General features: G+C 28.6%; 1 protein-coding gene across 2 annotated transcripts in view; it reads left to right on the top strand.

Annotated features, from left to right (window-relative positions):
• The window catches only part of LOC116772945 (extracellular serine/threonine protein CG31145), a 51,714-nt gene that overhangs the window by 9,138 nt on the left and 20,301 nt on the right, over window positions 1–22,275 (top strand). The window contains exons 1-3 of one of the 2 annotated variants that reach the window (XM_032665275.2): window positions 2,449–2,615; window positions 8,549–8,581; window positions 20,769–21,098. In XM_032665275.2, the coding sequence (XP_032521166.1) occupies window positions 2,578–2,615; window positions 8,549–8,581; window positions 20,769–21,098 (401 nt within the window). In that variant the 5' untranslated portion in view covers window positions 2,449–2,577. Of the gene's footprint in view, window positions 1–2,448; window positions 2,616–8,548; window positions 8,582–20,768; window positions 21,099–22,275 lie in introns of those variants that run through there. The other variant, XM_032665284.2, reaches the window with a different exon arrangement.

Genomic DNA, 22,275 nt, shown 5'->3' with positions numbered 1-22,275 from the left:
GTGTAATTAAAAAAAATTTTTACGTGAAGATAAGAGGAGCGGCCTCCAAATTAGTGGTGTTCTAGCATGTGTAACATTATGTAGCAATATTTCTAGGCTTGGGTGTAACCTTGACCCAAACAACATCCATTTCCGAACGATGATTCTACAGATAATAAATTTTTTACATATATTAACAGTAATTATTGCTATAACAATTACATCTGGAAGTAAAATTCCACTTATGGCGTTTATTCAAGCAAACCGATTTAATTTCACCGGTAAATAAAAATGAACTAGTTTCTAATTTTGCAACATTAGTTTCGCATTCGATATAACTTATTCCTTAGTTTGTCAAAAATACATTATGTAAAAAACTCGTCTCATATTCATTGATGCGTTGTAACGTAAACATCTTATCAGAAACTTCGAGAACAACGTATTATCCTACATTATCTATCAACCGCTTACAAAAGGGCGGTTTTAATTTTGATTTGTTTGTTTGTGTGCATGTGTGTTCCGTTTTTGATACGAGGAAATCGAAATGGATTACCTCGTCGAGTGTTCAACATGCAGCGTCAGTCGTTTGCATATTTTAACCTCCATTTCTGAACGATCGAAAAACCCTCGAACATATTAAAAATATTTTATCTTATATTTTAATATACGAGGTTCTGATATTTCCTGCTAGTGCTGAGTCAGTCATGGGAGGCATCCTTTATAACGAGTTTATTTGTTTTATTGTCTGACTTTAATATTTTAGAGTAATTTAAGGTGTTTTGTTACGACTTCAGTTACAGTTCATTATCCGATTAAATTGCAATTACAGCTGATTATTATTCGCTCTTACTGGGCTATATTAATTTCTTACGGATATATAGTGGGCTATATTAATTTCGTACGGATTAGTTGAGAATTTATAAATATATTTATATCGCTAATTAAATAAATACATAAAAATATTTCTTTTTTTTAAATTAAGGTAATATTTTTTTGTTCTTTTGTTTGGCATTCGAATTATCTATCACTCATAATGTAACATTTTTGTTTCCAAAGACAACGATAAGCATAACAGATGTAAAAAAAGGTATGGACCTGGTATTTAAGATTATAAGGATAAAAACATTTCACAACTACAACTGCCGCATCCATTAGTCGCATCAAAGATTCGAACCGGTGTAACAACTTTCGACTCGTCCCGCGCAATTGAACTATTACGTCACTATCAGCTGACGGGTGACATTTAATATTACAAATACTGTTACTTTAAACGGGTAAAAGCAACAGTGTCCATAGTTCAATATGATACATTATTATGTAATTAAAATATCACTTTTCAGTATAGGTAAAGACCTTTGCTTGATGATGATAAAAAATTGCAATATTAGGAATTCTACGAAACTTTTACTTTTTGTGTTTAATATTATAAGGATACAAAATTCAGCCCATCTTCGATTCAAGTTATTTATTATGTTACAAAAATTTCTCCAATAACCGGTTTAAAATCGGACATCAGTGCATTTAAATTAATTGCGTCAAACTCTAGATTATCCGGTTAATGCGATATTATTAGTATGCGTCGTTTGAATTATTATTTTTTGGACTCATTTGTATGTTGCATTGAAATTAACAGTTGCCTTATAAAGCTCTTTCACTTACGACCTTAGCTGTATCATGTTGCAATATACGTATATATTTTTTATGGTGTAGATCGTCAGACGTTATCAAAATAGTTGCTTTACGACTGGACTTTACTGCTTGTGTTGCAAAATTTAATATTTTCGTGCTATAAAATTTCACGTCGCCAGCATTTATCGATATGTAAATACGTGGATGTTGATGTCCAATCACTTTATGTATTTTAATCTAGATGAGCATCTTAGATTTTGATTATATAATAAAAATTACCATGGTAATAAAGTTAAGAGTTTCGTTTGATGAGTAACGAAATAATTATCATAAGTTATCTGTCAGTTTTTATACAATAGACCTACTAGGAATGCGCTGGTTCAGCTGACGTCATTTGGCACAATGCCAGCAAGGCCGTCAATATTTTCATAGTTTTAGGAATTCCTAAAAGATTTCCTCGAGTCATTTGAAAAGATATTCCACAGATATTCCAATTAATATACGAGTATGTATTAAAAATACCATATGTTAAAAAAAAATCCCTACATATTCTGAAAGGAATTTAGGCAGAATCACCTATTTTTTTATTTCGATCACCATGTGCTTGGTCATATCTAGTTCAAACTTAAAACAAAAGACAGTCGAATAACAATGTGTACCACAATTCATTAATATTCCAAAACAATGTGTATAAACCCGTGGTTATGTCATGAACAGGGAGAAAATTACCTAATATATTGATATGTGGTCTGAAAAACAAGCAGAACTTCAATTTTCCAGCCAACCTTGCCCCACGGCCGGCGACATTCATTCTAGTAATAGCTCGCGCTGCGTGGGCGCGATCTTTCTTTACAACAAGATTCGCTCAAAACAACTCGAGCACCTCATTTTACAGCAGTTTCGAAGTTTATATTTCTAACGGACATGTGATTGATATTGTTATATTTGGTGTGCTGTTGTGTCCAAGTCATGCGCTACATACAGTTCTGTGTTGTGTTGATATTCAGGTATTTCGCAACTCAATTTCTATAGGAATACTAAGTTCTCTGACTGAAAGTAAGCGATGATATATATAATTTATTAATTTAGGCTCTAACATATCAATGAATAAGTAATATAATTGACTGAAAAGAAAATAATTATTAATTTTATGGCATATTTTTGTTATATGGACAGGAGTTATTGGAAAATCAAATAATTTATTTGAATTTTCTTAGAGTTTACTAAGGTGAGTGTGATTTAAGTTTATTTCATAACTTGTGCAGTTAACGGGTTGTAATAATAAACAGTGACCATACCACTTAATATTATGAAATGCTTTTCATGAGCTTAACACGCTCCACTCAGATAACAGTCTTATTATAATATCATAAAGATAATTTTGCTTTGAAATATCTCCCCATGTAACCTTATTATATACGTTTTGCGGTGTCAAAATCGTCTGTAACATTTGCTTAGATAACTTATAACACATGATGGTGTATTTTATGTATTTAAGAGCTTTTTTAAGAATAAATTTCATTTCAATGTATAAATAATGACAATAGAATAGAATAAAATAAGAGGCACGTCAACCTTAAACTTAGAAAGCTGTTGGCTAACGACAGTTGGACATTTTTAGAATGAAGTGAAAGTGTATTAGAATATATATATATTTAAGGACGCGTAGCTTATATGAAAATTTATACATACATCTGTATATATAAAAGAAAGTTGTGTTAGTTACACTATTTATAACTTAAGAACGGCTGATGGGATATGGTTGAAAATTAGTGGGGAGATAGCTTAGAACCAGAAGACGGACATAGGATATTTAATTCTTTTCGATCGAAAAAGAAAAAACTTAATAAAAACCAATATCTGGTTTTTTATGCCCTTTAGGGCGGAATACAGTTTGCCCGGTCAGTCATACATATATATCTAATTCTGAAATTGACGCGGACGAAGTCGCAGGCAAAAACTAGTATTGATATATAAAACAAAAATAAAAAAGTAAACTTCAATGTCATTTATAAAAACTTAAAAAGAAATAATAACATGAAATGGTGACTTCAAACAGTTACAATGATGGAAAATAAAATATAAAGTTATGTGTAAATCAAAATGCTAAACGACAATTACAAAGAAATTGTTGAAAGAATTAACAAATTTCACTTATAATTTTTAACGGAATATGTAACTTTCGCTTACGATAACAATAAAAATAATAATAACAGTATTGTTTGTGTAAAAATTATATATAAGAATGTCTGTACGTGAATATATCATTAAATGGCTTTACTGTTAAACATTATATCCAAAATCATGCGATTTTAAGACGAACCAAAGAGATTTTTGTGTATATCATGATAATTAAAATATTTTTTTTCCTGGTCAAGCCGTTACCTGTGAAAAGCTTGCAAAAGGTTTGCAATACTTCTTAGAACGTTCTCAGTACTATGAAATAAGTAAAATCTAGGAAATTGAGTTGAAGCGTAAGAAAGTAAAAAGAAAAATTAAAAACTACCTTAATTATAAACTTCTATGTACTCTTTTGTAAGCACGTTTCAAATAACTGTCAGTTGTTTGACATTAGCTGTCAGCTGTTTGGACAGATCACACAGCTTTAGTGTCGTTTACGAAATTCGACAAATTTTATTAGTTATATTATACTTTAATTAGTTGTATTGTGGAATTCACAGAATTTTTAGTAATCCATGGTCGGCATTATGAACGAAACAAACAATTATAGACCTTATTAAGGTTTCTAGTTAAGGGTTAAAATTCTTTTACATGACTGGACAATCTGTTTAGTATATACATATGTAGGTATATTTATACACCTAGTTTCTATATTATTCAGGTGTATTTTTAGTGATGATATCATCTAATATGACAATTGTAATGTACACAGCGTCGTCACAGTTTATTGTAATTTGTTTGTACATACTTTGTACACGTAATAAATATAGTTTGTGAGGTTATTTTATATAGTTTTACATAAAATATGAAAATTATGGATAATAACTGGGTTATAGGTAACCAATAACCTAATATAGTATAGCTTATAAACTAGGCTATAAAAGAATGTCGTTTTTTATAAAAACCCATATAATATATTTGGCATAAAATTTCCTTTAGGTTTCGTTTCTAAGTTTAACCAAACCTCATAAATAGAGACAAAAACGACAAATTTGTCTTTTTAAAGTGAAAATAACCTATTACTGCTCGATAGGGCTTTATTATTTTGAAATCAAAGACACAAAAATTTTATTACTTTGTATAAATATTAACTTAACAACTCGATTATGTCTTCTTAAAATCACGATTAAGACAATATTATCTGAAGTACGAGAGAACAGGATTACAATATGTAAAAGATGATATCTATGTTCTTTCACATATTGTATCTACTTTATCTCCTTAATATATTAGAATTGTTAAATACATGTTTTAATTATGTCATTGTCTCATTGAAAGTACATCGATTTTTTTTTACATTTGCTGCAAAATAGAAATAGAGAAGTAGAGTAAATAAATCAATAACATAAGGTTGCTTTTTATTAAAATGTACACTTACATAAAACTACTATGTACGAGCTCGCTTAAACCATTACATTTCTTGACATATGAACTTTATATTCAACATGCGAAAATATTTCTTAGTTAGTTATGATAAAGTCTATGAGGTAACACCGTTTATGGCACGCAAGTTTTCAAACCTGTCTCCGACCTTGGTTCTTAAATAACCGTCAGCAAACCGGTAAACTTGTAAACAGAATGTAATATGACATTTGTAGTAAAAACTAAAAAGGCTACGTTAATCATGTAATGATATCTAAGACCTTTGCAAGTAATAAAACTGCTATTTTATATCTAATTTTAATAAAACTACTATTTTTTAATTTACTACGCGTTTTTTTTTTAAACTACATACTCCCGATGTTTCGGTTACTTTGCAGCAAATGTGATCACGAAATCATTAGTTTTATGTATACGTTAATCTTATATTATATAGCACATCATAATTCAGCTCTAAATATTATTAAACACTTTTTGTTTCGCTCGTTCCTTCCTGTTTAAAACTATTGTCACACTATAATGTATTGCACCAGAGTGATACGGATAATTTCTTATTTAGTTTTTAATCTGTGTTGAAGCTTAGGCGTGAATGATTCAACGACAAATAAATATATACAATTACTTATATTTTTAAAACTTTTTAGCTTTGTTTTTAATGAATATTGTTCAGTTTAGTCAAAATATCTTTTTCTTCTATATAAAGTCGCCGGTGTGCAGTTACAGTCTAGTATTAGAAAGAAGACTATTGTGCTGTTGGTTACTGTAATGAATCTATAAATAAGTCGCAACAATAGTTATGTTGTGCGTAATTATATAATAAATAACTAACTGACTCATCTGTTAATGTAGAGACAGGTAAACATCATTTCTGTTTAACAATCCTTAACAATATTATAAATGGTGTAGCGAGATTGTTTTTTTATATCATAACAACACGCGATATCAAATTCTCTAGTACACCGAATCGTCAGTTTGTCGCCTTTGTGTCTTTGAATAATAAATGAAAAACGTATTTTATTGAGGACACAGAAAGAATTTAAAATATAAAATTGGTCTAGTTCATTTACGATTTTAAATATGAAGTGAAATAACTTTGTATGTATATGGATAAGAAATAATTTTTATAAAGCAACTATAAGCTATTCAATGAGTTTTTTCAAATTAAAAAAAAAAAAAACCTTTTAAAAAGATTTTTATGTTGCCACATAATCAATAGTCTCGCAATTTCCTTAAAGAATTTTATTAAAGCAACTGCAATGTTAGAATTTTAAAAAAATTGGCTATACTAATTTTAATGATAAAATCTATATACAAATATATAATATTTAAACTTAAGATGAGTCAGCGCTTCTATATATAATTTGCTTTAAATGAAGGAAGACATTTCCTTGACGTTAAAGACAAGTTTTTTTTTAATAAAAACTCTTGGACATCATTAACTTTCTACCGTCCGATAGTTTATGATAGGTAGTTATATAAAGTTGTTAATTAGTTTATATTGTTGTAATATGCACGATTACTACGTAGTAATTGATAACGTCCTTTGATATCCTTATCATTGTGCTACTATGAATGATATTATTATTTCCTTATAACTGTCACTCTTTATTTTGACAGACACAACTGACAGATGTTATCAAAAGATCGTCTCATTTGTGCCGGAATTAATTTTTTTTTTATATATTTAGTTCAGTTCTTTGTATTTTTTTTACATATATTAAACATAGTTTTATGTACTACTGACGTCATCTATATGATAAGATGGTTGAGATAGAGACTTTGTTTTATTGATCTTTTTACAAATAGTGTTATAAGTATTTATTAAATTTAACTTTCATACATGTTTTCAGTTTTCACCTCCGTTATTGTATCTAACTTAAATTCCTTAATCTATTCATCAAAATATAGTTACAGAATCATTATTTATTTTAATTATTACTGAAACAAATACAATACGAGAAATAGATAAAGAAATACAAAGGCTTAAAAATAGAACAGCATTGTTTCGACTGTGTACTGTATTTAATTTACATTACATTAACAACGTTAACAGTATAAGATTTTCATTGCAATAATGAGGAAGGAGGAGGTTGTATGCATAAATAAATAAATAAGTCTTTAGCGAAAATCCTTTCATTTGGCCGTCAGTGTTAAGTTAATATTAAATACTTGTAATAAGCACGGAACATTTCTATCCAATTGTCGGTATTGCTTTACGATGCCATCAGCAAAATATACACCTAGCATCCTTTAACATTAATAAGTATTATGAGTAAGGATTTGCATCATCCATTGTGCCTTGTGGTATTACATTGGCGTTACAAAATATTATATGCGTAGTGTTTAAGCAATTATTATTTAAAGGCATCATGAACTTTGACGGCTAGTTCAAAACATTTTTTGTATACGAATTATTAAATTCCTGAGCGTTACATAAAAAAAGGTTGTCGACTTTTTATTTTCTATCATCATTAGTAAATGATACCCTTTCACAAATTACTACTCCATCGGAGACTCAATTAAGGGAAGTTTCTTCCGATTGGCTCACTTTATGTTTGATTTTACGTTTTTGCTCTAATGACCAATTCGGGCTGCACCCAAACCTCCTTAATGGTTCTGGGCGCCTGGTATTTAGTCATGTTTATTGATGATTGAGTATCGGTTATTAATATTTATGACTTCCTTCATTTCTGATTACACTAAAAGGCAAGGAAGTTTATTGTTTTATTGATAGTATTAACTTGGATTATAAGTAATAATCATTATAGCGAGTTTCCAAAATATGTAATAAATGTACTTTTATTACTAAATACATAATGTAAGGTACCAGTTTAGTGTTATTTTATATTCTATAAGGCATAACCATTTAGCATTTTTATATAATTAATTTAAGAATAACCATTTTTGTTCTTCATATTTTTTCAAATCGAAGACAGTTTTTATTTATCCGACTATATTATTCTTTGAATATGATTTTAGTATTATTTTTATAACATAATTTATGATTTTGTTAAAACTGTTTTATGGAATCAAACGAATGATTGAATGTTTTTAAATGTTTATCGTAAAAAGCTTCGGGTCGTTCAGTTTAGTTATGATGAAGAAGAGAAGAATATTATATTTTATTTATTTATTTAATATCTCTTTAGGTCTCCTGAAGCTATAATGTTTGTAGTGGATGTGACTTATACAACCATATTACACAGATTCATACTGAATTGATATTAGTTTATGCCAAACATGAACTTGTTAAAGAATTTTTAAAATCACTTCAGCTTCTCATACTGGCAAGATATGTAACACTACAAAAAAGAGAAAAAAAAATAGATAAGATTTTCAAAAATGGAATCATATTAAAAATAAAAATCATTTGTTTCAGGAATCTGGGAGCAGGATTGTTATTTTGTTTCAGGTAAATATAAAAATATTATCCACCATAATATCAACTGATAAGTAACAACTAAGAATATATAACTACAATACAATATCCACGGCTCATTTCACATCCTTATTCTGTCTGAAGATCTCACAAGTGAACAATGTGTTTATAGGTCATTCCCACGGCGCTAGTTAAGTAACTGAATGTATCATGATTTTTTGTACCTATTTATGGAAGCCCAATTAATACTAATGACGTTATTATTTCTTTGTATAAACCTTTCATCAATTTAATACATAATTCCTTGTATTTTCAAATTTTTTCTTGGAATCAGATATGAAAGCTTTTTTAATAAATCGCTCTCTGAAATCACAATAATTTCAACAATGGCTTCCTCCAAATATCTTCCTAAAATATTTAAAGCCATTAATTGAAGTGGGCTATCTTGTGTATGACCATTGTTGATGTTCCTATATTAATATGCCCTTACGTGTACACTTTTTTTGTTGACCTTTCAACGACTATAGCTGTGAGAATTTATTTATAACGTAGATTTAATTTAATACAGGATGGAATATTAATATTTTGATAAATAAATAGCGTCTAAAATAACTTTTCCTTTTTCAAATTGTCCCAGTATAATGACATTGTGTCTGCTAGCTTTATTCAGCGTAGACTATGTTTTGAAAAAGGTTGGATCAAAATGGTTGCTATTTTATATTGGTTTTGTTACTTTTAAAAATATATTCAGTTTAAGCGATGTAACTATAAATGTCTTGTATTATATATATATATATATATATATATATATATATATATGTGTGTATATATATGTATAAAATAGAAAATAATAGAAAAAATATTTCTAAACAGCAACATACAAAGTATATAGGTTCGGCTACAAAAAAGTTGACAAAATGTTTATTATGTAAAAGAAGCTGTGTGTCGTTTAAATAAGAATTAGCACTAATCGGAACACGGTCATTTAGAAATTCCAAGCTGATACTTATGTACATAAAACTTTTTCGTATATATTGCTCAAAAGACGAGCGTTCATGTAAGTATATAGAGCAATGATAGAGCAATAGATGTGAAACTATTCACTTATAATTTGGCCTACCGTTTTGTTGGAAAGTCACATTACACGTATGAGTGAACTTCACTTGCAACTTTCTACGACCTGTGGGTGTATCTTTAACTAAAGAAAGTATTGTTTGATTTCGACGGTTTAGTAGAATGACGCTAATCCTATATACCCATTTCAAATCTTCGAAACTTGCTCTATAAAACACACTTCTTATCTGTTATTGAACAATAAGATGATGTTGTAACTTATTTTATTACATAATAACTATTAGTTCGTAGACACGCATTCTGAACAACCAGTTTTATAATAAAATAACATAAAAAACATGCATCCATTTACACTTAAAGGCTTTAATTACCTATAATAATGAGAAGCGATTTGCATCTATACTATAAATTTCGTATTATGCATGTATGTATGTGCATCCTCGTAAAGCTACCAGAATGCGTAACATCGCGTGCGTGTGTGCCCCGTCTTTTCCGCTTCCTAGGACGTGTGAATTAGAATTATTAATTATGTGTATCAAGTATAAGCATAGCTACTATACCTATATCTATATTAGATTTGATGATATTGATTTTACGTCCTTAAAATTAGTTTTCGTAATTATTTTTCTAAGACGAAACTAAAACAACAGTGATTGAAAATATTTCACATAGTAGGTGTATTATTGTATGCACTCATGCTTAATGTAGATATAAATAATAATAGTTTGAGTACATTTGGTTTAAGATCAATGATTAAAAATCCTACTTGGTACACAATTTTTTCATTATCAACTCGTTGTTATCAACTGACGTTTAAGTTTACAATTATTTAGCTGTAAGATAGTGTTCATAATACATTTCAAATCCTTTGTTGATATCCCATTAAATTGTTATAGATATCTCTTATTTGTTGATTAATTTTTTATGTTTCATACTCTTTGTTGAATGTGTGAAAATTTCGTAAAAATTCACGACTAGGTATAAAATTAATGGTAGAATGGAAAAATAGTTAGCGGCCTGTTTTAGTGTTAAATAAAAGTATCATAAGCAAATACCGCAACATTCATGCAGTTTGACATTGACGGCCGGAGAATGTTACAAAATAAAGTGTTCTTGAAATAACAGGTTCCGTTTATAGTTCACGTGTCAATACGTGACGGAATTATTGTCTCTGTAGAGAATATAAAGAGAAAAATATTTTATCAAATGTAGGCAATGAAAAACATCTGAATATGTGACTCGTCATAAATCTTTTATCGTAACTAATCAAATCCATAGACCGTATTATTTCCTGGCCGCCGACCGTATCAAGTGCGATTTCACGGTAACGAATAAAACACAAATATATTGAAACAACCAATGCTTGTTGCTTCTGTTGTTACTCATATTACTTGTACTAATCTTTATTGGGTTCAAATATTATCAAGCAAATAATAACCTGTAAAACAAATAAAGGGGAATATTTCATTTATTTGAACGGTTCGCTTGACTCCAGATTAAATTATATTTTGTTTCGTTTATAAATATTTTTTTAACATAACATAGGTATATACATATATAACAAAAATACAAGAAATGAAAACCGTATAAAGAGTACTAATTATAGCAAAACTAGTTTTATTCCGCGGCCCTGTCCGTGGACTTTGTGTCGTAATTTAGCTTAATATAAATATCGCCATATATTTAAGAGAAGATGAAAAGATGCAAGATTATATTTACCACAGGATTACATCTCTTTCAACTGATAAAGAGGCCCAAAAAATATATACTATCAAAGACAAACAGAGTAAGTCATAGGCAAATAAATTAAAGCCATGAATGGTAACAGGAACTTAATTATATTGTGATTATGAACAAGAGACGATACTCAATTGCCTTGTGATTTGTTATCTGAAATACTTTTCTAATATCCGAATATTTGAGAAAGCCATTGTTTTCATTGGCATTGCGTCATGATTGGGGAATGACGCAAATATACCGATAATAAATAATAGATCGGTACATTATGGTTATAGGGTTTGCCTTTTATATTAAACGCTGTCACAATCAAAATATGTACAACGTCTACTTTGTAGAGTTAGTAAAGTTTCCAATCTTTATTTAACAATATATTTAATGATTAAGATTCTAAATAGTTGAAATTATTAATATAGTTTTTCGAATTCCTTTACAACGACTAATACGACTTTTATGAAGTGTATTTGCATACAAACTACGCTTTGAGGTAAAATTATAATGGATATGTTTGTCGTATCTTCGGAAAGAAAAAATTAATAAAGACGAAAAGTATTTATTGATGTGACGTTTGTTACATTAATTCATTGTTTACGGTCGAGGGGCGACGACATCCACGGCGTCGCGTGCCAAATTTTTGATGATACATTGCTATTCCTACAATTGTAATTAATTCTAATTTTGACATCATATAATTAGCACGATTAAGATGTATACAATTTATTAAAAAAGCAATGCCTCTTATTATTAAAGGAGCATTTTCATCGAGACTTACTTCAAATAAGAGCATTCTGGTCACAAAAAGTGAAAAATTCTTGTGCTGTTTAGACATTACCACTATTTACGTAACATTGATAATTATTCCGTTGCTTTCGATAGTTTCCCTTAAGTGACACACAAAATATTTTATGATATTAGTGAGAACATTTATGGATTTATATAAGCAGTATTTAAAGAGTTTGCAATATAGTAAATCACTCATATATTATTTAGTACTGTCCTGTAAAACAAACGTTATCACAAGTATGTGAAGTTACCTCAAATAATTCGTCACATTATAAGAATATTCAAGATATTTAAAACAATAGCCATTTAAATTCATACGCTGGTGTTAGAATTCTATATATGTAGTTCTAGGTCAAAATTCTATTGTTGGAAGATGGCCAGATCATAATACGAATGAATTTGTACGTTAACACGTGATAACGTTTGGATTGAAGAAAGGTTTATTATCGTCGATATATAGGTATATTTTAATATAAATAGGGTAAAAATAATATTAAACCTAGTATTTTTGATTTATAATAAATAACTGAACCCTAATTATTTCACTAGTTAAAATTTATTAGAAATAAGATATTTTATTCATTGCAAATTTTTTGTAAATATTTCTGTCGTTTGTTTAATATGCAGCCGATATATAAACTCAACGCAGATTGAGACCTGTTGATTCTTCTGCTATGAAATTAAATTACGCCTGCTATGTAAATAGTTTGGTATGATAATGACTAATGAAATCTACAACCACCATACATGTTAAAAAAAAATTCTAATACCCTTAAATTATACATTGGTGGGTTTTTTTTCTAAGATATATAAATTTTTATATTACATTTTATTCTTTCTCAGATAAAGCGACAAATCAATATATTCCGCGAATGACACAGAATTCAAAACGTTATTGTCGTATCATTTTTTGAAGATCCTAAAGCCTTTTTCAAAACAAAACTGTAAAAATCAAGTTATTTAGCAGTTTTAATGCAATTTTTCTTTGCATTCACAGTTCAAATTTTTTATGTTAACGTAAACTATCAATGTTTTCAAATCTATTACACGGATTTCAATTCAATGTCATCAGTTATAAAATTTGAAATCTATTGTTAAGTAATTTTAATGCTTAATATAATATAAATATTATATTAGTCATAATTCTTAAAACTGTGTCTTTAAGTGAGCGATGGCAATTTTTTCTACAAACATAATTTATTTAGAAAATTACTTAATATTGTGGCATTAGAAAGATTATATTCGATTTGGTAATGAGTGCCATGTTTTGTTTAGGTGACTTGTAACTAGTCAATTTCATAAAAAAATTGCTTATACGTATATACTTTTATATTCATCGCCTCTCATGAAGTGTGATGTAGTTGAAAGTGACAAAAGGCACGAATGTTTACCTTAAAGTGTTTGACTAACAAATTAGTGAGGAAAATTTTGATGGTTCGTTCATAAAACAGTTCTTTTAGACTTTACATAATGTAAAATAAAATTATTCCCAGAGATTAGTATAATTATTTCTAGGTCAATAAATAAATGTTTGGTTGAAGTTTTTATAAAACTATTCTAATAAGAGTTCTAAGACCTTCGCGAGTTTAATCCATTTTAATGAAACTTAAATATTAGTTTCATTTAAACTATTCTAATTTTCAATAATAAAGGTAATAAATTTATCTGTTATACTCAAAGCAAGAAGTTTTCCATGCGTTTATGTAACCTTTAGCTGATAGTTATTTAAATATCTAAAATATCTATTTGTCATTGAAATATAGTAAATATGTTATTGTTGTAAAATTATGTATTATTTAAATTCTATTGTCATAACGTAAAGAATTTAACACAATTGAAACACGATTAAAACAAGATTATTATGTAAACTTCATAATATATTGTTTACATTTTTTTTTCTTTTAGTGTTTTTAAAAATTATCCATTATTTTAAATATAATAGATACGATTGTTTCTTTATGGCTCTGTATGGTTATTATACGTCTATTGAATGCAAACATGCTAAACGCGATAAATTCGTCGCGCCGTAACTGTTTGAAAAAATACCTCTCATTATGATGATATATGTGTTTTTTATTTTTATCGTAGATTATGAAGTTAGTCTTAAGTTATTTACTTCGACCATGAAGAATGCCTTTTTTTTTTTTGCTGGCCTGGAACCAGTGACATATTGTCGTCGGCATGTGCCCTTTTCATAAAAAGAATAATTATGTTTTGGTCTAAAAATAATATTTTATCCGACATTTTTATAACAAGTCACTTGGAATGAATGTGATCACTATTACATAGCACTCGGAAGCATTATATATTATTAATTTTAATATTATCTTATATTGATTCATATTTAAAAATAAATGTAACAAAATGCATATCTCACAAAATAAAATTGTTCTACATCTGAAGTAGATCGATGACCTACCATATATAGAAAAGATAGAATTTAATAGACATATTATCTATAAAATATTGTCGTATGTTCTAGAAACATCTCGTAACACGTGAATTGAATACAATAACAACGGGCGTGCAAGCGGTTTACGTACATACCTTGCTGCAAACGGAATAATTCACAGAATTTAAATTATACGATACCATTTCGGATGTTCTCTCTAAATTCCCTTACCGTGACATTGATAAAGATCTGTTTTACTTGTTTATATCCGTGAAAAGCTTATACGCGCCCTGCATGTATCATTTACTGTGACACACTATTGACAATGCGATTAAACAGCGATTTCTAATACATGTTTCACCGATATACTTACGAGTGCTTAAAATTACACACCAGACTTCCAGTTTGCAGAATTTAATTTTTTTTTATACTAAGAGATCGGCTGTACAATTAAAATAAACCGATTGATGTGTTATCTGTCAAAAATATTTTTATTTTAATAAATTAGTTTACTTGATATAGAATAATTATATGAAAACGAATGTTCTTATACGCTAAAAGATATGACTTTGATTTTTTTACGGGTCACAGGTTCTTTGTAAGTCTAATTATGTGACCATTGTGTAACACTCAATGTCAACATTATAAAGAGGTGGGAATGTGCTGAATATTTCGAGGTCTCCATCGACCACTCTGTAAGTGACTAATAAAGTAAAAAAAAATAAGAATATATTGTGAAACTGGATATTACGAACAGGTATTATCTTATCACTGTGATTATTGAGAATATTTGAAGACGTAACCCAGTTTGTATTATACGTAAAAATTCACTTTGAGTTAAGATATTAAACAAAATTAGCTTAATATCGAATATTAGATACAAGTATAATTTTTTTTAATACCTATAAAAATTAAATAGAATCACCTTAAATTACAAAGTCGATTAAATGCTTTGTAATCTATAAACCAAATGAATTTAACTATGACAGTTACATAATTTTAATTCAGAGCTACCGAATAATGAGAATTCTGCTAATTGCATTTCAGAAACGCAATTTATATTTATTAAATTGCATAAAAGAAATGCTCAACCAAAAGTGTACTTGGACTTTAAATCAGTCACTCAGCTATGGAATGCTCCAACGATGAAAGAACCTCATTTCCGCTCATGACTTTCTCAATACATTTCATTTAAATACTTTTCTGAAGTGTTCTAAGTGCTAACAGAGCCGGTATAATTTCCCACATTTGACACTCGTGAGCTCTTATTAAGGAATGCTCTTATTCAATTTAATCCGCCTAACTGCACATTGTTCTTAAATTCATTCATAAATTTTTATGTACGATATTGTGTAGTTTTTTGCTTATATATTAAAATAAATATTTCTCTTTTATTTTCACTATGTTGCTGAGTATATTTTAACACGATATAAATTCAAAGAAAGCAGCAAAAGTTTAAACAAACTTGACTTGACATCTCGTTTGCCCGTGATCACGGTTGCTGAAAAGTAGCCGTAACGTCGGGAGTATGTAGTTTTTTACAAAAATAAAGCACCCGTAGTGTATCCGAATAGTATTAGTTTCATTTAAATAATATTGTATATTAACAAATTTTCTTGCTGAATTTTTTGACTCGAAATTTACACGTTAAGAAAATAATTTTCATATTATTTTCTTAACGTTAATATTAGTTTGATTTAAATATATAGTGATTTTTATATTTTAAATAAAATACAAACGCATGGATTGATTATTAAAACCCGCATTCTTTATCGCACGGTATAAGAACAATTGTGTCGACGACATTCGTCCGAGCAATTTAGTTATTAACTTGGAGACAGGTAATTTGTGTCCTTCCTTTGTATGATGGACAATTTATCTATCACAGTAAATATTCGTAAATACAATATTCAATATAATTGATATTTAATTATCATAAAACATTAAATATTTTTATAGATATATTATTCTTTTATAATAGTCATAAAATTATAAAAATGCATACATGTTTGTATTATTTAAGTGCCCAGTATATAATTCAATATATTTCGTAAAAGATTGTATATGATAATGTAATTATTGCAGTTATATCATAATTTTGTGACTTTTTAAATATTTTTCAATAGTTCGTTTATTTTGTTTCAATTCATATGAATAACCTTTTTTTTTTAAATGATCTTAGTCTTATATTGTCGTAATATTTGCGTATTGATAGAATAATGAAGAGTAATAAAATCGCATTATGCTACGTAATGTCCTACTTCACACTAAGGTTTCACGTCACTGTTAACATTCGTCGAGATTATTATCTGATGTTGAATGAAAAATATAATATACCTACATGAAATAAAAAACTTAAAAATGTTCTTGAAAGATCCTTGCTGTAAATAAGCATAAGATAATAAATAAGGATTATATCATTAGATTTAATTTAGTTTTAGTTTAATATAAAGAATATCTATTACAAAAATAAAGTTCTGGAGAAAAATATGTAAAAAAAAAACGAAATAAATATGTACATACTTCTTGTGTAATTTAAAAAAATATATTTGTCCACATTATTTATGTCTTGCATAAAACTTATACAAAGACAATTTTAATTATTGAATTATATTCAGAATTAAAATAGAAAATAGTTATATAAATTTTTATTTCAATCAAATTCCTGAAGTACATTAAGGGACAATTTTTAATGTTTCTGAACTAATTATTATTGAAAGCTATAAATTAGAATCGAAAATCTTAATTACTAGACAAAATATTCAAATCAATCCATCTGTCAATTATTACTGATAACAATTACATTTAAGTATATCTGTTTGCTTTCTCCACACAGTACTCAAAATTATAATCTGTCCAACAAATAAAAACGTGGACCTTGGCAAAATATTCCACGATTCCAGTGCGAATGAAGCCGTTGCTTAAAAAAAGTATAACTCTTTTTTACTGTATACATTATATTTTATTTATTATATATATATATAATACTGAACAAATCCGTGTAATGGAGTTTGCGATTAAGATATATATGAAGTGGAATAGCCGTTGTAAGCTTTTGTTTATTTAACTACTAAAGCGATCATAGCGTGTTCTTGGTCTTTATGATTTTCATTGTGTGCTTCTAATATTGTCTTTTGTTATATTTAATTAAGTTACATCAGTAGTTTTATACGGATATAATATACTAGTCAATTTTATGTACTTATTTAGATGCATTAAAAGCATGTATATATCTTTTCTATAGAAAATTTCATTATACAAATTCGATTTTATTAAAATCGTTACACTTTGTTATACATACTACAAGCTGGAAAATAACTTCTTTAGGTATTTTTTTAATATAATATATGCATTGATTACTTAAATGATATCTTATTTGTAATATTAAAAGGCAATATTATCAAGTTAGACCAGATATCATAAAGACTGGCTTCAAAACCAAATTCGGAAATCCACACCGCTTGAGCAATGACGCGGTAATTGTTGCTTCATGTACTTATATTGTGACACTATAGGCGAGTGCATTTTATGACATTATGCGTGGCTGCTTTTGTAATAACAGGTGACACTTGTTATGTATTTAAGTGAAAAGTCCGTAAATTAGGGTAACAATAATATGCAAAAAATATTTATACTAGCTAGCTAGGTTTATAAATTAAGGAACTTGTGGAGAAAATTATCAATCAGATGTCATTATTAAAAAAATATTTAGCCCTGATTAAGGATCGAAGATAAAACAAATGAGCTATGAGTTTTCATCGTTTTACTGTGCATGAGTGTTTTATTAATGCTCTAAGTGCAGGTCTAAGCTAACTGAGATTGTATTCAAATAAATACGCTGCGGTCTCTCCTTGAGTTCATTAACTTAATTTAACTCAATCATTTCATTAGCGATTTTATCTCACTTATTTTCGTTTCATTCATATATTTTTTAATAATATTTCAATTTTGTTTCAATGGTGCTAACTAACTAGTCGCGAACTTATAAATTAACGAGCTGCGTGCCGCTCTGCACATCGGATAATTGGCAATACAGTCTTTCTCTCGCTCGTTTCCGTACTTCTTGAATCTGAAGGGCTGAGCATGACATACGTGGAAACTGTGCAACAATATATATTGTTTATATTTAAAACAGAACAACTACAACCAGATTTTTTTGTCGACAATATAAGACATATTTTCAGAATAGTATTTTACGTTTTCTGTTATGAGCGAAAAATTCCAATCGAATAACATAAATTTATATGTTTTAAGCGCCTTCAATAAATTTTTTTATCGAAGTAATTGGTACAAAATAATTAATAAAAATAACATAATTTACATATTAATTAATTGCATGTTCTTTGAAATTCATTGTATTCATAACAAACAAATATTACATTTTTCAATAGGTGAAAATTATATTGTATGTGTTGAGTGACGAGTAACGATGAGGTTGTATTGATTGATTCAAGCTCTACACTCCACACTAACTAGAGGCAACAATACTTTTTACACCAGCATATTCTGTGAGAGAGTTTGTTGAAATAAATCTCAATCGTGTCCGTGATAATTTCATCATAAGAATTTTCTTTCTGTTCATCAATCTCATTTTGGTAATGAAAATATTATTTTAAAAGGTTTTCTAACCCCGTGTTTTTATACTAGAAAGTTATAGAAAACACTTTTACCCCGAAGATGAAAACAGTTTTACAATAGATCGTGACGCACAAAAATATTGTTACAGAAGATGTTTTTAAGATCGAATAAATATTTTGAAGGTTTATTTTTATAAAGTAACTATTGTTAAATAAATAATAACTTACTTATTATTCAAAGTTGAGAAGTTTGATAAATAAATATTTTAACTTGTATTAAATTTTTGCTATTACAAAATAGACGGATAAAATTACTTTTGCAATATCAACTATTTATATTGTATATTTTATATAGAGAAATTATATTTGCTGAATGTCAATTATTACGAAATTACACGTTATATTATTCTAGTATAAATATGCTGTCGTCTGCAAATTTTTAACATCAATTTTCTTGTTATTTTGAGCTCTATGTCATTGTAATAAGCGACTAGTTTGAAGTTGGTGTCACATTATCGTAACACGAGTAGACCTCATGTTATGAAACCAATGTGATAAGCTGATGTGGCGGATATTAGAAACATAAGTGCGTCAACATTAAGATGTATTAACTTACAGCGGTTCATTATAATATAGTTAGTATCCAGCGTAAATTTTACCTCATAATGAAGTTATCAAATATATTCGGTGATGTAATGAATCCTTTGTTTTCATTAAATTAAAATCTTGAAAATTTTATAGGACGTTGTGTTAAGAACATACCGTTCACGTTGTGATTCATTTTCGTAGTCAATACATTGAAGACGTTTTAGTTTTAGTATAAAATTTTGAGGACTCTAAAATATTTTTGAATCTTTATTAAAGTTTAATATAATTTTTCACACCAATGTAGTATGATTGTAAAAAGCAGTTGTTTCAGATATAACATAAGATAGAAACATGTAAGTTTTGACAGACGATCCAGCTGAATGAGATATGCCCTTTGCATAAAAATTTTGCATTGTAATTTATGCAAATAAACGAAACAGTGATATTGAATATCTGAACTTAATCCGCGATAAAGAAAAATTCTAATATCCACGTTATCAACTGGCATTACGCAATAATGACATCTTGGTCGTGGGTAACTGGAGTCTGTAATAGTTCAGGCGACACGACCGCTGTCTCCTTGGTATTTGTATATGAACTGGCTAGTTCAGATCATCACGTTTTAGACATTTAAGAAATACTTAAAAAAAAATTGCTAATAGTTTCCGCGCAATTCTATAAATGATAAGACATGTAGCTGCTATAAAAAATTTCCACAAACATCTTCAGAATATTAAAAAACAACTTAAATAATATATGAAGGATAAGCACCAAACCTTGTCTTATTATAACCTAAGATGGTATCAAATGTAAACATAACCATAGTACAATGTCATGTTAGTGGAAATTCGTTTCCTCTTATCTAATCACATACCATGTGGAGGTAATGGACTAATAGAACCAAATACAAAATTTAACTAACAAAATCAGACTCGAAAATCAATAAAAAGGATAATAATAAAAGATTTATGTACAAAGTGACAGGCAACAAACAATAACATTTAACAAAATTAGATTTTGTCAACCTTCCGCGATGACCGATAGTTTGATAATGATGGCATTGTTGCAGCGGCAGCGGGTGGGTGCGCGCGCGCTTGAGGCGGTGGCGGCGCGCTAAACGTTCCCCTACGCCGGACCATGCGCCGGCGCATGCGACCAGTGACACCGCGCAGCGCCGACAGTACGCGCGCACCATGAATATGAAGCTCAAGGAGCGGCTCGCGCTCGCTCTTAGCGCATTTCTTGTACTGTTCACACTGATGCTGATTGTTGACATACAAATGGACTACGGCATCTCCGGACACAGGGTACCATTGCATGGACGTGTCAAAATAGGCGATGACACGGATAAAGGAAGATCGGCGTATATAGAGTTTAGAAAAAGATTTCTACAGAAAAGGTGAGCTAGTGTTGTGTTGGTGTGTGTTTTATTTGTGTCCCCGGTATGTATTATTCATAAAATTATCGGTTTTTATGTAGGCATACAATTTATTCGCTATTCAAATAATACTCCTGATAGTGGCCTAATACGGTGTAATAAGAATTTTTCTCATATCTTAGAGATACTATACCATTGATATTTAAAATAAACGTGAGCACAAAATATGACGTTATCTTAACTTATAAACTAATTTAGATAATTTTTTTTTTTAATATAATCGAATCGATTTTTTTTTATTATACTGTTTATTAGCATAATGCTTTTATATGTTATAAAAAAAAATGTTAAATTTTTATTACGTTTTATAAATATCATTACTGACGCGTTTATAAGTATTTATATAATTGGTAATAATTGATAGCTTCAGTACACAGTTTGACAGAGAGCGTCTTGTTGATAAGAACCGATGTTTTCTTGCGCTGTCCGTCTGTAACTTGTACACAAAACATCTGATATCGTCTAACATGTTTATTTGTGATACATATTTTTTAGTTATATTTAAAACATAGTATAGTAAATCTAAATTGACCCTTGTTAACATGTTTATACATTTTAGGGTATAGCAATTAATACCAATTATATAAACGGTAATTGAATTCTTTAAATGATCAATGTGTTTTGAAAAGATTGAATTTTTTATATTCCAATAATATATTATTTCTGTTTTGAACATTTTTATATATGTGAACGAAAACAATATAAATATTCAGTTCGTTGGTTCTCTAAGATTAAAATATAGGTAAATATTCATAATGTTCAGCTTAAAGGATGTTGCATATTAACTCGTTTAGTTTATCCGCTGCGATTTAAATATGAAAAAAAAAAATTAAAAACGTCTAAGTAATTGCTTTAAAATAATATGATTTTTGATAGATGTATTTGCCCCACCTTTGATTAACAACCGGATGAGTGTGATCATGTTACGTATAAAGTGTATGATCTTTAATTATTATGAAGTATTATTTATAAAGATAAAAATAATAAAAAAATCCTCATTGCATCGTTCTATGAAGCGTAGATTTAGTAAAACTGAAACAAAATCTCTTGACTGACAACCGTTTAACTAGTCATCAATCGTCTTAAGCGTAAAATTTTATTCTATTACGCGTCCAAGTAAATGATTATCAGAATATTT

The sequence above is a fragment of the Danaus plexippus genome, chromosome 8 (genome assembly GCF_018135715.1).
Source record: "Danaus plexippus chromosome 8, MEX_DaPlex, whole genome shotgun sequence".
In the NCBI taxonomy this organism is placed as follows: Eukaryota; Metazoa; Arthropoda; class Insecta; order Lepidoptera; family Nymphalidae; genus Danaus; species Danaus plexippus.
The sequence above is the reverse complement of the archived record's forward strand: the minus strand, read 5'-3'. Positions and strand labels throughout refer to the sequence as shown.